The following is a 14,864-nucleotide window of genomic DNA, read 5'->3' on the forward strand; positions in this document are numbered from 1 at the left end:
GTAATATTATATTAACAAGTTTATTTTTATACAATTAGCTATCTATATACAGTATATCAATATGAATGTCGCATCTTCTTTTAATTAACGTAATATTAAGGAGAAAAACCTCGTATAATCTTACCTGATGCGCTAAAATTTGGAATATCCTGTTTTTCCCCCCTCTCTCTCTCTATATATATATATATAGAGAGAGAAAATTTTTTCTTATATATTTTAAAAAATCGCGACCTCGTAATAATTAAATCTCGGAATCTTGCATTGCGCTTGCATAATATTCCTCGTTAAATCGGTATTCGTCCGATAATCGAAATTCTGTTTATGAGCTTCGGTATCGAAGGGACAGCTTCGGCGAGTAATATCTGTCTAACAGATCTTCAGATAAAATTTGAATATGATAGATTCACGCTATTAAATTTTGTGACAATACAAATAATTGCAATTCACTGGGAACTACTCGATTACATGTACGTATTCATACAATTGAATCCATAAATATGCTTCTTCTTTCGAAAATGTCTTTGAATTTTTCAAATTTATACTTTTGATTAGGATCGTAAATATATCATTAAACATTTAATCTGTATACCGATCGATCCGTGTTACTTCTAGTTGAGAGCGGATAACGTGAATATTTAATATTATATCGCATCGTCTTAAACGGCAAAGGTTATTCTCTAAGATCGGGTCCGCTAAAGGAGTTATTTTTTCCTCTTCTTTCTCTCTCTCCCCCCTCCCCCCTCCTTTTAACATCATCTATAAATGCGAAACGAAATAATTGTTTTATTCGACGTGTATAACAGCGGACTTAATTTAGACAGTTGTTCCGTACGTGCTGAACATCACTCTGGTGGTATCTGTGTCGAGGGTGACGTCCTCCGGTGACGCTAGGTCAACCTTTATGGATCCAGAATTATTCCGTCTTCGCGTTATGCCACCGCCCCAATTCGACAGAGTCCAATGGTAGGTCTCGCCCTCCCTTTCGGCATTCGCCGCGGCGGTCTCCTGTTCTCGCGTTGTCTCGTTCTCCTTGTTCAAACCGGTGTCGATCGAGACCGATGACTGCGACGCGACGGAGTCGAAGCTGGAGTCGCCACCGCCACCTCTGTATCGACTCACATATTCCGTCGCCATCTCGCCGGGCGACTCCTCGATGGCTCGAAGGATGTTCTGACACAGTTCGGAGTCGAGCGGTATCGGATCCTCCGAATCGCGATTGTGTATGGTCATCGCTATATGAGCCGGATGCGGAATCGGTAGAGGTATCACCAATTTCTCCGCGCTGTACGGATGAATCTGGCGTTTCCACGGCTGCCACCGTCCCTCCGCGCTGTTGTCGTTCGTCATCGTGCGTCTTCGAATTTTCGTCGATGTTAACAGGCCGCTGGTATCGCTATGAAGAATCACGTTTAATATGTGTTTTTTTTTCTTTTCAGAAAATTATGACATAATTAAGAAGTAATTACCATCGTTTGTCAGACTTCCTGCTATTGCTAGCTTGTTTAGCTCTCGGATTAAAGGCAGAAACCTCGAGATACGGGCTGTGCACTTGGATATTTCCACGTGGTGCGTAAACAGCGCCGAGTAAATCGGGTCCGTTAATGCCACCAAGCTCAGTACCGTGTACCATGTCCGTGTATCGTGACAAATCGACTCCCGGATGCGGCTCCAATCTGAATTTTGTATCGGAGTCGTCGAGTGGTTGTAGGAAATCCAGACTGAAGATGTCGGCATACATAAGCCCTGCCAGGCCCGCCCAGTCGCATACCCCTAAACCTTTGTTCTCCCAAAAGTCTTCCTCGTTTCCAGGCAATCTCGCGAAAACGTGAGTGGGATAGAGACGTTCTAACATCAGTGCGCCTTGCTGTATGACTACCTGCAATGTTGTTTTAACAGTATCATAACTGAACTGCACGCATGTACGAATTTGTAATTAATTAAAATAATGCGATGTCTTACGTAGGATTTTACAGCAGTAAATAATTACCTTTAAGTCGAAAGTGGTTAATTTTATCTTACTCCTCACCGCGACACCTAGGCCTGTCTGCAAATTCTTTCTTCGTCGATCCAGCTTCTCGTGCAATACGGCAATTAGATCTTTGGCTTCCTTCTCTAGCGATTTGTACGGGTCCTTTGTCTTGGCTAGACTAGCAGCGAATGGACCAAAGCAGGCTTCGACAAACTGAGTAAAATCTCTCTGCGGTTGAGTGATTAATCTTTCAGTCTCTTGCTGGTAAGCTAGCAATTCGTCCAGCTCTAATTTCGCTTCAAACGCGGCCAATGCTTGTTCCGCTCGTATCTGACGAAAATAATTTCAGTTAAATCTTATTCCTCAAGTATTATGATGCCCACATAGCCAAGGTTTGACGAGATGAATAGATATATGAATAATAAATATGAGTAATATGAATAATTATTCATATTAAATAGTCAATATTTAGTGAATGTGTGCAAATATGTTAGCGTATATATATACATTGATTATATCGTTTGGAGACGTCTTAAGGCCGGTGGACATACTTGCAATATATCTAATTTTTTTTCATGTTACTTTGTTGATTCATTTATAATCATAGGTGACTTTCGTAGATTTTTTCATGCCGAATTCGAATCCGTAGCTAAAATTGCTCCATCACATCAGGTTTACGAGATGTTTTAATCTAACGATGCCCGAAATAGGCCTTTTTGGCACTTTTGGATTAGAATATCTCGGAAACCTGACGTGATGGAGCAATTTTGGCTATGGATTTGGTTTTAGCATGTCAAAAACCTTCGGGATTACATACTGCCGTTTCTGGGTCAAAATTCATGTCGGCCTGTGTTATTATTAAAATTGAAATAATTAATACGTATTTAAACTGTTGTAAAGATTAAAGCAAACTATTTCTAAAGTTATAACGCAAAAATGTGCGTGCCAACGACACAAGCGAACGATATACCAGTTTCTTATTCCTTATTGGCTTATTTCATCAACTAATTATTTTAATTAGTGATATCACAATCAAATAAGTCTTTGCTTATCCAGCAAATGAGAGAACTTAACTCTTAACTGTTAACTGCTGAGAATCGTCGCGAATAAATATTGCTAATATATGGATATTCATACGGATATCTGGTTATTAAGCACTGAACTCCGTACTTAATAAGAATTTTCAAATTCCATATTCAGAATAATAATATTAATTGCAAAATCAATTTCTTTTTGAAATGTGACTATTAATCCTTACATTTAACTTCAAACAAAAGTAAAACAAAAGAAAAACCGAATAATCCGATAACCAAATAAAATCTAATAAAACCCGATAAAACTCTATAAAACCCGACCAGGCTGGGTTTAAAAAAAAACCCTGCTACATACACACGTATAAAAATGTAATACTCACTTGATAATAATAATCCGAAGCTAGTCCCGGCCCAGCTATTCTCTTTACGACGAAGCTGTCGCTCGCTGGTATCCGACCCCTATTTTTGATCACTAAATGGAACATAGCCGTATCCCAGAACACTCTGACCCAGTAACGTATCACAGCAACTACAAAATAGAAATTCTATATAGTATCGACTTTCCGACCAAGTCAAAAATTCAAGGAGTTCAAATTATTCAAGGAGCATAAAAATCAACACAAGATATTAGTGCAATAATTTATTTATCCTTCATGTAATGATAATATAACAATAATATAACGTTTCGACTTTAGATTAGGTCATCTTCAGTATCAGAACAAAAATTGTAAAATATCTATCTTTAGTCTTACATTATTTAACGCTACATAAATTTTACGTATACTTGTATGATGTTCTTGTAGTTTCATTTTTCATTTTCCTATAAGATTATACCTATCTTGTGCTTTTTTTTCTTAATGTCCCTCTTTTCTTAATGTCTCACACAAGTCCCAATTTCTATAAATTGGGACTTGTGTGAGAGACATTAAGATGTCAAATTCAATCGTTTTATGGAGAAATCTGGACTGATAACACAAGATAGGTATAATCTTATAAGATGAAATGATTGCGAACTCTACTGGTATTGAAAAATGAGACTACAAGAACATCATACAAATATACGTAAAATTTATATGTAGCGTTAAATAATATAAGACTAAAGATAGACATTTTACAATTTATGTTCTAATATGAAGGTGACCTAAGGTCGAAACATTTATCGTTATATATGTATATGAAGAATAAATAGACTATTGCACTGATATCTTGCGTTGGCTTTTATGCTCCTTGAATAAATTAATTATTTTATACAAAATAGAATTATTTCGAATGTATTTTTTCGTCTCTCGACAAAATTCTACATTTTATTTACTTGTAAGTATCACAAATGAGATGACCGGACATAGAGCAAGAGCTACGAATAACGCCGCTATCGGTTGCAGGCAGCCTTGAATACCGATGTTCCAGACTAATGCTTCCATCACCACGAAATATCGATTGCGGCTCGGCTCAGGACTATCCAGATCCATCACGAGTGCCATGAATGCATGCAACGTCATTGTGACCAGAGGCATCCTGAAATGGCCAATAATAAGTTAAGTTCAATTACATTCTACTTAAAGAAAACAAATAAGGCATTCAACACGAGGAACTAACCACAAGATTGCAGTAAAAGCGATAATCAGCGAACTAACGCTTGCCAGAACGCACATGATGGGAAACACGAATAGAATGATGAGGGTGCCTAACAGACCTTTTGCACCGTAGTTCCATAGCCTATTTAAATGTCTGGTCATACCTTTGCCGATGAATCCTAAAAAGGTATTGTTAGAGAGTATTTTTCCTGATATTAAGAATTTAATATAGTATCTTGTAAAATTATACACGCGTAAGTGCAAAAGGCAAATATTCGGTCAAGGTGGTTCTTCGTGCCTCTAATCATATTTCTTTTGTAAATTTATATAATTTCCAGTTCAAGCTATAATATACACCGATTATTTGTCAGAATTATTAAATTATTTGTGATATTACTATTCCGGCTTCGGTTTAAGGCTGTGTTTCTAAAGACCGACAAATGATCGGTGATTTTACCTGTATCTGGTTCAGTTTCAAAGTGCGTTCGACTTTTACTGATATGCCTCCAGAGTGCTATTAGTCGGGAACAGAGAGTAGGCATTTGCGATGACTTTCTCGGGAACAATGTTCCATTTAGTTGACTCAATTCCAAGTCGGGTGTAAATGGTTGTACCAATAATAAAGCACGGAAAGACACTGGACTACACCATGGTACGGCTACACCCAACAGGAACATTGCATTCCACGTCCAACACCATGTTCTGGCGATATAATTTATCCAGCGCCACATCGGCCATCTATTATACACATAATCGAAATCGTTAGAATTCCGAGCACGAGAATTTTAATAATAGTTTGATCGATTGAGGTACCTTGTCGTAGTCGTGTGTACAATTTCTCTTTCGACCAAAAAGACAGGCTGACTGGGATCAGCGCGAGGCGTCGTGATGGAAGTCGGAGTATTGCTCAGTACGGTAGGAATGATTTCGGACTGACCTTGAAAATTGCGTCTTATTATCCAGTTCTTTGGTAGCCAGATTTGCGTCGGCCATTGGAAAGTTCTCGTCGGGGTTTTCACTTTCCGCAGTTCTTTCAGGAGAACTGGCTCTCTCTGAAACAGAAAAATCCAAGTTTTTAACAAATTCCAAAATAAAATCCCAAGATTGGACATTAGATACCTCTTTCATGAAAGTTAAATCACGATTGAGAAAGTACACGGTCTGAGTGAGATTTTGATGGCTGCAGAGTGCAAGAGCTTCTTCATGCGCACTCCATTCGCACTCTTCGATAAAATTCTCCTCGGCCTCGCGCATGCGATCGCGCATCCACGGTTGTATCCGCGACAGGATCGGATGCTCGCTCTCGATGCGATGTCGCAGAGATTCTTTGGTTTGCGATAGTTTCCGTTGCATGTTCTCTACTGCTCGGTGCATCAACACAACCGATTGTGCCTGTTGAACCAACAACTGAGCGATGCCCTCACCTAGCGCGAGTATGTCAGGATGCGACAAGATATTTGAGTACACTCTTTGCAAGTACTCGCGCATTACCGCTTCGTTAACTTCCTAAAAATATTGGTTAACAAAATAAATACATTTTAATTTATTCTACATACATTTATTTATCGCTTTTATAATGTATATATAATATATAGATATAATTTTAAGTATGTATAGTAGTCAATTTTTTAATTAAAAAGTATTTCTTACTCGTTCTATTTCATCATCCGGTTTCTTTTGTGCTCTCAATTCAGATATCAGTCTTTCTCTAAAGTGAAGGAACCAGCCTCTTGTCTCTCTCTCCAGAATCGTAACGAGCGTCGGTAAAGCTTTTCTGATTAAATACGAAAGGAACTGAAACGGGCAATAGTTGGGACGATTCTCTTTCAACTTCAAATTTCTCCGTCGTTGCTCGACGAAGTTGCTTCCGTATAAATCCACAAAGGAGCTCCAGAGAATCCTCATATTCCGGCTACAGCGGCGATGTATCGAAGTAAAAACGACAATCACTTAAGTTTACGTAACGGAGATCGACATTTCTAACGAGTAATAATGAAAATAATGGTTTTTACCTTACAGACTAATTCTGCCACCAGATATCGGCAACGTTCCTCCCTAATTTTAGCATCTAGATTGTGTGCCTGGAGCGACGGTACGCCGATTATAATGTCTGCAAGATGCATATAAATGTAACGTGCAATATATATGTATATATAGAGCGTATGTAGATCTAATGTGGTGTCGATAATGCGGATGTGTGGCTTAGACGTCACATTTAAGTGCACGAAGGACGCAAATTGCTCACCGAGAAGTCGCAACAGTCCCGTTAACAAGGCTTTAAGAGATTGTGAGACACTGAAGCAATGGGAAACTAATCTAGCCTTTGCCGTTACAACGAGAAATCTAGTCGCCAAGGCAAGATCTGTGAGCAACGCATCCCGCCGTCTGTCTCGGCCGCGTTGTAGAAGACCGCTCAATCGCCATCGGTGAGTCTGCCCGGCGAAGTTGATCGAGTCCACTTCGAACTCTCTGCAAGAAGAATCATCGGTCAGCCGCGCGATAAAATTTCTCTCGCGTGATTTTGCGACGGCCACAATCATACAAAGCGCCGTGTCCTACAGAAAATCAGTTCGGAATGATAAAAATGTTGTAACAAATACAGGTACCGTCTCCCTTTCCATTATAAAACGTTATATACAGTAACGTGTAAAACGTCTACTTGTCTTCTATTTCGCGGGGAATACTTATTTCGATAGCATTGCTGCTAGTCCGTGCTGGATTACACTTCGACTAATCCTATAGTCGCTAAAGCCCACGGTTTTTTTTCTTTACAGCGATTATGTACAAGCCAAACTTAAAAAAAAAGAAAGACTAAAGATAAACAACAGTTGGAAATATACAGTTTGTACAAATTGAGTGCCATGCGACAATGAATACACACATTGTAAAAGATGCTATACCAATCTCCAATTCCAGTGGCGCAAAAGAGTTATACGATAATATGCGTTTATCTCGTCAATGCTCCGCAAATGGTTCATCGGACGTTTAAATTAAATGAGTTAATGGCGATGCAAATGAAAGATCATGCTGTGAACGCGACATGGTTCCCGCGCGAGGGAAGTTAGCCGGGTTAGTCAATCCCAAGGTTGTTGCTGTACAAGTTACCTATCGACCTAATTGCATAAACGTTTAACACATTGTCTTTACTTTTTTAAGCATTGTCGCTTAAGTGTGTCACACGTACCCGCATCTTCGAATGCTCTCCAACTGAGTGGCATTCAGCTTCTTCGGCTTTCCATATTTATCCTTGTGTAAGCTTTACAGAAATCGTTAGAGCATATCAGACACACACACGCACTTGAAGCGAAGGATCGCTTTATTTACTCTTCGTAGAGAGATCCCGCGCGTCTAAGGCCCAGTTTCACAACTCACGGTTAACTTTTAACTGAGGTTCAACTTGCATTTTAAAATTGGAAAGAGACAATAAATAAGTTGAATCTCGGTTAAGAGTTAACGTGAGTTGTGAAACTGGGCCTAATTCATCGAAAACGTAAGTTGGACATCAATACGCTTCCAAGACTCACGTCTTTATCGTGGTATCATCGCTTTCTGGATTTCGACAGATTCGACACGGGTATATGTATATTCATCCATTACTATATATGGACTACATTATATTAATCTCTCCTCTCTATTTTTTTCTTTTTCTACTGCCTAACTACTGCCGCTACATATAATTACATAAAATAACTAACTATCACGTTCGTTAAATGAGTAAAGAAGAAATTGACATACCCACTACGTCCACATAAGGAACACCTACCCTCGCTCTCTGATGCTCTCCAGTTGTTTGTTGGTCAGTCTTCTGGGCTCACCCTTGCTGTCCACGGCAACGGCGTCCAGCTCATCAAAGCTGGGCGCCACGAAGAGATCCCTTAGATGGTATTTCTTTCGTGCCAACGTATCCTCGCCTTCCGTGCATGAAGATAACGACGGGGGCAGGACGACAGGAAACGTTCGCCAGTGATAGAGGAATTGCTGGGCGACCTCCTTGATGTTGTGTACCAATGCCTCGACTTCCGCTGGAGCGCCTCGCAAATGCGACGTGTCGAATTCCACCGGTTCTTTCTGAAGAACGATCATCGTACAGTTTTCATTGGTTGATAATTTTTATTTTATAAATTTTACTTAATATTTTAACTTCTATCTTACTCGAATTTTATTCGTATTTCATTTTTTATGACGGTAAGATTTAGAAGCTAATTACTATTGACGCTTCTGGATTGGCTGCTGCAAAGCATTGCGACTGGCGACGATGTGTGTGTATGTATCTGTGTGTGCGCGCGCGCAACTTATTGTAGACCATGCTTAAGAGTACTCTTTGATCTAATAATAAATCGCTCTTTAAAGCAATTAAAGTATGAAATATGTATTTCTCGAAAGTACGTTTTTAAATTTTTTCAAAATGAAAGGATTATAGTTCGATGAAACAGACATAAAACGGAAATATGTTACTTATGGATTCGCTACATCCAAGATGTTCGATGATTCGACGCAGGGTAGACATATCAGTATGATCGATTTTGCATTACCTCGGGCTGGACTCCATCTGCATTCTCTCGATGGTACGGCTGCTGTGGATAGGCTTGATGATTCGGTCCCGTGTTGGCGGAGTTGGCGGAAGCTGAATTTAGATTGTGGGGCATCTCGCGCGTGAAAAGCGTGCGCGGTGGCTGGGGTCAGCTGCCCCGTATACCGACTATCTCCTCATATACCATGCTGCTGGTGGCGACCATTTATCATTCCACGCTACAAATCAAACATCGCTTGAGAATAGATCTCTTTTTTCTACTTAAGAAATACAGGCGGAACGATTACACGTCTGCAATATTTCAAGGATTGAGACTAAGGCTCGTTTTTAAAAAAGAAAAATAATTTTATATAATCGTCATTTTCTTTTCTCTTTTTTTTTTATCGAATTGAAAATATGAGAATGATATAAAAAATTAGAAATATGTACAAGCATATTATAAGTGAATCTATACAAGTGTATAGAATACTCGAATACAGATTCCCTCGATACAGCGTTCCGAATCGCAACGAAAAAGAGAAAGAGAGTGAAGATTCAAAAGAAAATAGAATTTTTTAAAAGAAAGAAAATATAGAATAGAATAGGGACGATAAAAATATCCGGAGCACGAGGAACGACTCGCGTTGTCATTCATTGCGTGAGGTGGTGACGACAGACTTTGACTGAATACGCGAGATCTATTAACCGATTATGTCCTATTAAACGTTTAAGATTCTGAACATTCCACTCTTCTTGCCGCCGCATGTATGTGCTTCGAATTACATCCGCTCTCTCCCTCTCAACGGTTCACATTGCCGCCGTCATGTTTTTCCTCCTCGCCTTTTATATAGACTATACGATATTGCATCCCTGCAGCGTGAATCGCTCGCGGAACGCGACGCAAAAACTCTTTCGGAAACATTTCTCGAGGCGCGATAGATTCTGCAAAAATACAAATAAACGATTGAAAAATTCCGCGGTTGTCCAACTAGCTAAGACCTTTCGTAAAGTTAGCCCCACTTTTTCAAAAAATTTGCAAAAATAATAATAAGAGTTTTAATTGCCTCCCAAAGATATATAAGACCCTAGGATAAGAATTAAGCCAATGAGGTAACTAGTAGTTTAGTAATTTGTCTAAATCCGCTATAAGTAATAGTCAAGGCAAACGCGAATTTCAAATATGACATTTAAAAATAAACAAATAGCACGAAAGTCCACTTTAGACGATCTATAATTCGATCAAATTTGAAACAGAATTCTATTTATAATTTTGATTGTCGTGTAACATAGAAAACATTTAAAGAAGTAAAATTCACACATGTACAAAATATAGTATATCAGGATACACATTTATATTTAAGATATATGACACATAAAATAATGTAAAATTTTTTCTTGAATTTGGTCGCGAATTATAGATCGTCTAAAGTGAAGTTTATACATGTACATTAATTAATATTAGGTATATAATCAATAATAGTGCCACTTTTTTCTTTTGATGCAATTGATATTTTCAGTAAATATGTAGAGGAAGACCGCTGATACTGACTTTGTGTGTTTTTAGATCATATTTCTTATACAAAAGCTAAAAATAAAATTTTAAAAACATAAATACAAAGTAGAAAGCATCTTCTATTAAATTGCATTACAGTTTTTGGTAAATGTTTACTTTAGGAGACCCAGCTTCGATGACCTTGACCTTGATATATGTTGTCAAGGTCGTGACCCTGAGTGACCTCCGACAGGTTTTAGTTGGCGCTCGCTCTTCGTTAAAAAGTTATTAACAAAGAAGTTTAAAAAAGTAACGTCTCATTTCTGCTATAAGTACTATAAGCGACTCTCATCCCCTTTCCCCCTGCCAAGGCGCACTTTTTTAAAGCAGCGCATTTTTGATAAGTCGCAACAAAATCATAAATTTTCTACTGATAATGAGTGTTCGTTTTCAGTTTCGGTAAAAGTTTCGGTCGGACTCTAATAATAGGACATACAGTAAGTCCGTAAGTGAATGGTTGAAATCCATTTCCTACATTCTACTCTCTTGTTACTTAATCGTAGATTGAAAAGAATGATAGATAGAAAATTGTAAGAATATTATTTTCACATTTGTAGAATTCGTTTTTAGCTGATTTAACATAGAAATAAGTCATAAAAAAATATGTGAATTATGAATTTTTACTTCTTTAATTATCTAAACAGATTATGTTTTTAACAGTGCACTCTTAACTTTGCATCGCCAAAAATCGGCGGTACACGTTGAAATATAAACCTTATGTAAATTACAAGAAACATAAGTAATAGATACTATCAAACATAAAGTAATAGATATAATAATAAAAAACAGGGAAGTGAGAGTGAATAACTGCGCTATAATAAACAATGTAATGTATATAAAAACTATCACTACATAAGTGACGCAATTTCCATTTCCAAATGGAATTATTATATTGTTTTTAATTTTGAGAGTCCATTAAATTGGTTGTTATATTTTGAAACATAAAGCACCTCGAAGTCAAGAATTTTCCATTGTGAAGAGAAAAAAAATGACTCATCCGATCTATATTCCATAAGGCCGGAATCAGACTACGCATTGAAGATTGAGATCGAAGATTGAAGATTGAAATTTGACCAATGAGGGCAAAGGAATTTTAGCTCCTATTGTTTTGATTAGTCAAATTTCAATCTTTCAATCTTTAATCTCAATCTTTAATGCCTAGTCTGATTCCGGCCTAAGATTCTATATTCACGATCTTTGCTTGATCTGTATGATCGTGCTGAAACTAATATATTTCACTTTGTCAGTTGATGACATTTGAATAGCTCCGTTGCTGTCGATTGTCGTTTGTTTGAAATGCTGGCGATATATTGAGGCATACACTCAACGACTAAAAGATTGCAACACTCTTTTTATGGGTTTCGAAATGTAGCTTGCTCACTGAATGATTGGTTTTTATGGATCCATTTACATTAAACCATTCTACGAGCAAGATTAAGTTTAGAAACCCATCGAAAGAAATTATTGCAATCTTTTAGTCGCTGAGTACACATGAGGTACGTACAAAAAGCCTTGTATCTCTCAAAAAAATGTACTGCAAGTTCACTTTATATAGATAGGCATATATATGGTCATTTTAGATTTTAGAAATATACATGCTCAATATTTCGAGAAAAACATCTAAATACTACACAGGGTGTTCGAAAATTCAACCGACAACGCTCGTGGGCAGATAGACCGGATTAAACTGAGTCGAAAAGTCCTCTACCTTTTTGTAATTTTCGTAATAGTTAACAAAATATTAATTACACTAAAAATTATCAAATATTGGTTTTCAATAATTTTTTTCTCAAATACTATTAACTTTACAGAAAAACTGCAAGTGACAAAAATTATTTATTTTCTTCTCATAGAACTTGAAGAATTTTTTTAGAATTTTTCATCAACTTTTTAGTACTGCATTTTAAATACGACTGTTTTTGATATATGCAGCTGTTCACTAATCATGCGACTCGTCATCTTTCTTCAGCAGTTTGACAATAGCATTGATGTTGCTTCTGTTCGAGTCGATACTGGCCCAACTATAGATTTTATCTTCTATCAATTCTTTGTGCCATCATATTATATAAATGATCGTATTACTCAAACTGTATGTTTTAAAAAAATCATCCCCATAAACCTTTTGCAGCATTGATAAAACATCAATCGCCGAAATACCGATTTTAAAACAAAATTTTATCGCGATACGTTCTTTACAGACATTCATTTTACAATTTATAACACTACTTAAAACACTTTACACAAACCACTCGTTTTCCACTTCAATTGATCAAATAGAGCTGAAACTTCATACAGAGGTCGCTAAAAGATACCACATACATGGTTCAAGTATTGGCCGATAAATCGCGCCATTAGTATTGTCGTAAAAAAATCAGTCAGGTATTTATGAACCGCATTGTATTTTATATAGAATTAATGTGCGTATAACTGAATTAACTGAATTAAGTTGCAATAATTATAAAATAGCTTGATATAAAATAAAATAGCTAGCAATAATTATAAAATTCAATTATTTACATTAATTCTACATATATACAACTTGTATAATTGTTATTTTCATGAGTGCCATTATGTCTTTTTCTCTGAGTAGAATAAAAATGACACTAATAAAAGATGAGAGCCGTATTTGATCAAGGCGAATCTTGGGGTAGTCCTAATAATACTTTTATGTGAATTTTACAATTTTCTCGTCATGCAGGATAAGAATGATCATCAACAAGTGGAACATCGTTAACTTTTGCTGGCTAACAATCATCGATTGTGAAAAACCGTTTATATACTTATACATAATAAAATATTTAGGTTTACCTACACAACAGGGAGATTTTGTTGGAAGATTACATTCTGATTACAAAAGTGCTATATTGGAGTGCACGCAATATAAAACAAAGTTTCACTCAAGAATAAAAACAGCCTTCGAATAAATCGATGTTCTCCTTGCCAGTTCTCGTCAGAACGCGAAAAGCACGATGCGCAAAAGAATATTCACCGTTCCGTTCGTGCGTGTTCCAAATAGGCGGGCAGTCGCAAGCTCTGTCTTTTGACCCAGTTTAGTGAGCTCTTGCAACTTTAAAACAAAACTGTTGGGCTATCACAGTCGAGCCGATCGTCCTGATGCAGAGAGCGCGTCACGCATGATTGCGTGCAATTTCGGAGTCACACGCACGATTTCCGACCTCATTGACGACTTTTTCACGCTGAAAGCGGCCAACCGTACTGCGTAGTAACACAATCCGTATAAAATTATCTTTTTAAAAAAGATGCGAAAATAGCACGTCAACACACACTTATCATTGTACTTACTTATCCAATTATTTTCTGTTGTTTAATTGTTTTGATTTTCAAGAAATCTATTATATATTTTTTCGTTTTTCACAATGAATTCTTTGCAGTGTTTAAAAGATGTTCATCAGCAGCATTAATTCATTTGGTCATTGTTTGTGATATTCCTGTTTCAATTTAAAAACTGCATTTTAAAAATGACAGTAATTGACACATAATTTGCAGAACGAAAATATAAAAAAAATATTTAAAAAATATAAAAATTCATAGAAATATCAGATGCTAATTGTAAGATCCAAACCGTTGGATCATGTCTCGCGAATGAAACAATATTTTTAGTGCATCAAAATCGACATCTATTTACTTGAATTTTACAGAAGATTATTTATATCTTTCTTTATGTAATACAAGAATAAATTATATGTAATGAATAATTAATTAGAAAGAAGTAATTTATATACAGTGTCCAAAAAGTTCCGGGACACCCGAATATCATGGAAAGTAAAATATTACAGAAAAGTATTTCAGACAAAAGTTGTAGGGTTTAAAAAGATCTATTTACTGATCACATCCGTTTGACTTTGGGTGGCGTCGCCAAGGTCAGGTCAAGGTTACATCAATTTTTTTTAATGGAACACTCCATTTTTCATTGAATATTCTTATAGCACATCTGAAGAGCTTTCCAAAACTATAATAAAATATTTTTTCATTAAGTATTTTTTGAGTTATAAAGCTCGAAGGTACAGCCGGCATTAGCATTACGCAAGTTGTTCGACCGACGGCTAAAACCTCTTGAATGTTGTTCAGGATCATGTCCTGGATAATATTTGTTAAGATCAAGGCCATTGCAGGCTGTACCTCTTATTTTCATTTTTGCAACTAAAAATTCATTATATAATGTAACCATTGGTTACAAACAAATATAGTACTATGCTATATTATA

At 36.8% G+C, this 14,864-nt stretch overlaps 1 protein-coding gene across 1 annotated transcript in view; it reads right to left on the reverse strand.

The window, feature by feature from the left end:
* Positions 1-217: 217 nt before the first annotated feature.
* Positions 218-14,864, reverse strand: part of LOC108728823 (uncharacterized) — a 17,378-nt gene continuing 2,731 nt past the window's right edge. The window contains 16 exon segments of the mRNA XM_018457619.1: positions 218-1,393; positions 1,467-1,876; positions 1,988-2,299; positions 3,384-3,532; positions 4,316-4,518; positions 4,600-4,756; positions 5,035-5,315; positions 5,391-5,629; positions 5,697-6,083; positions 6,228-6,380; positions 6,382-6,489; positions 6,590-6,687; positions 6,823-7,046; positions 7,762-7,833; positions 8,341-8,645; positions 9,110-9,326. Coding sequence (XP_018313121.1) covers positions 814-1,393; positions 1,467-1,876; positions 1,988-2,299; positions 3,384-3,532; positions 4,316-4,518; positions 4,600-4,756; positions 5,035-5,315; positions 5,391-5,629; positions 5,697-6,083; positions 6,228-6,380; positions 6,382-6,489; positions 6,590-6,687; positions 6,823-7,046; positions 7,762-7,833; positions 8,341-8,645; positions 9,110-9,223 — 3,792 coding nt within the window. The 5' untranslated portion in view covers positions 9,224-9,326 and the 3' untranslated portion in view covers positions 218-813.

Source organism: Mycetomoellerius zeteki, unplaced genomic scaffold (assembly GCF_001594055.1).
Source record: "Mycetomoellerius zeteki isolate Tzet28-1 unplaced genomic scaffold, Tzet1.0 scaffold114, whole genome shotgun sequence".
Taxonomy (NCBI): domain Eukaryota; kingdom Metazoa; phylum Arthropoda; class Insecta; order Hymenoptera; family Formicidae; genus Mycetomoellerius; species Mycetomoellerius zeteki.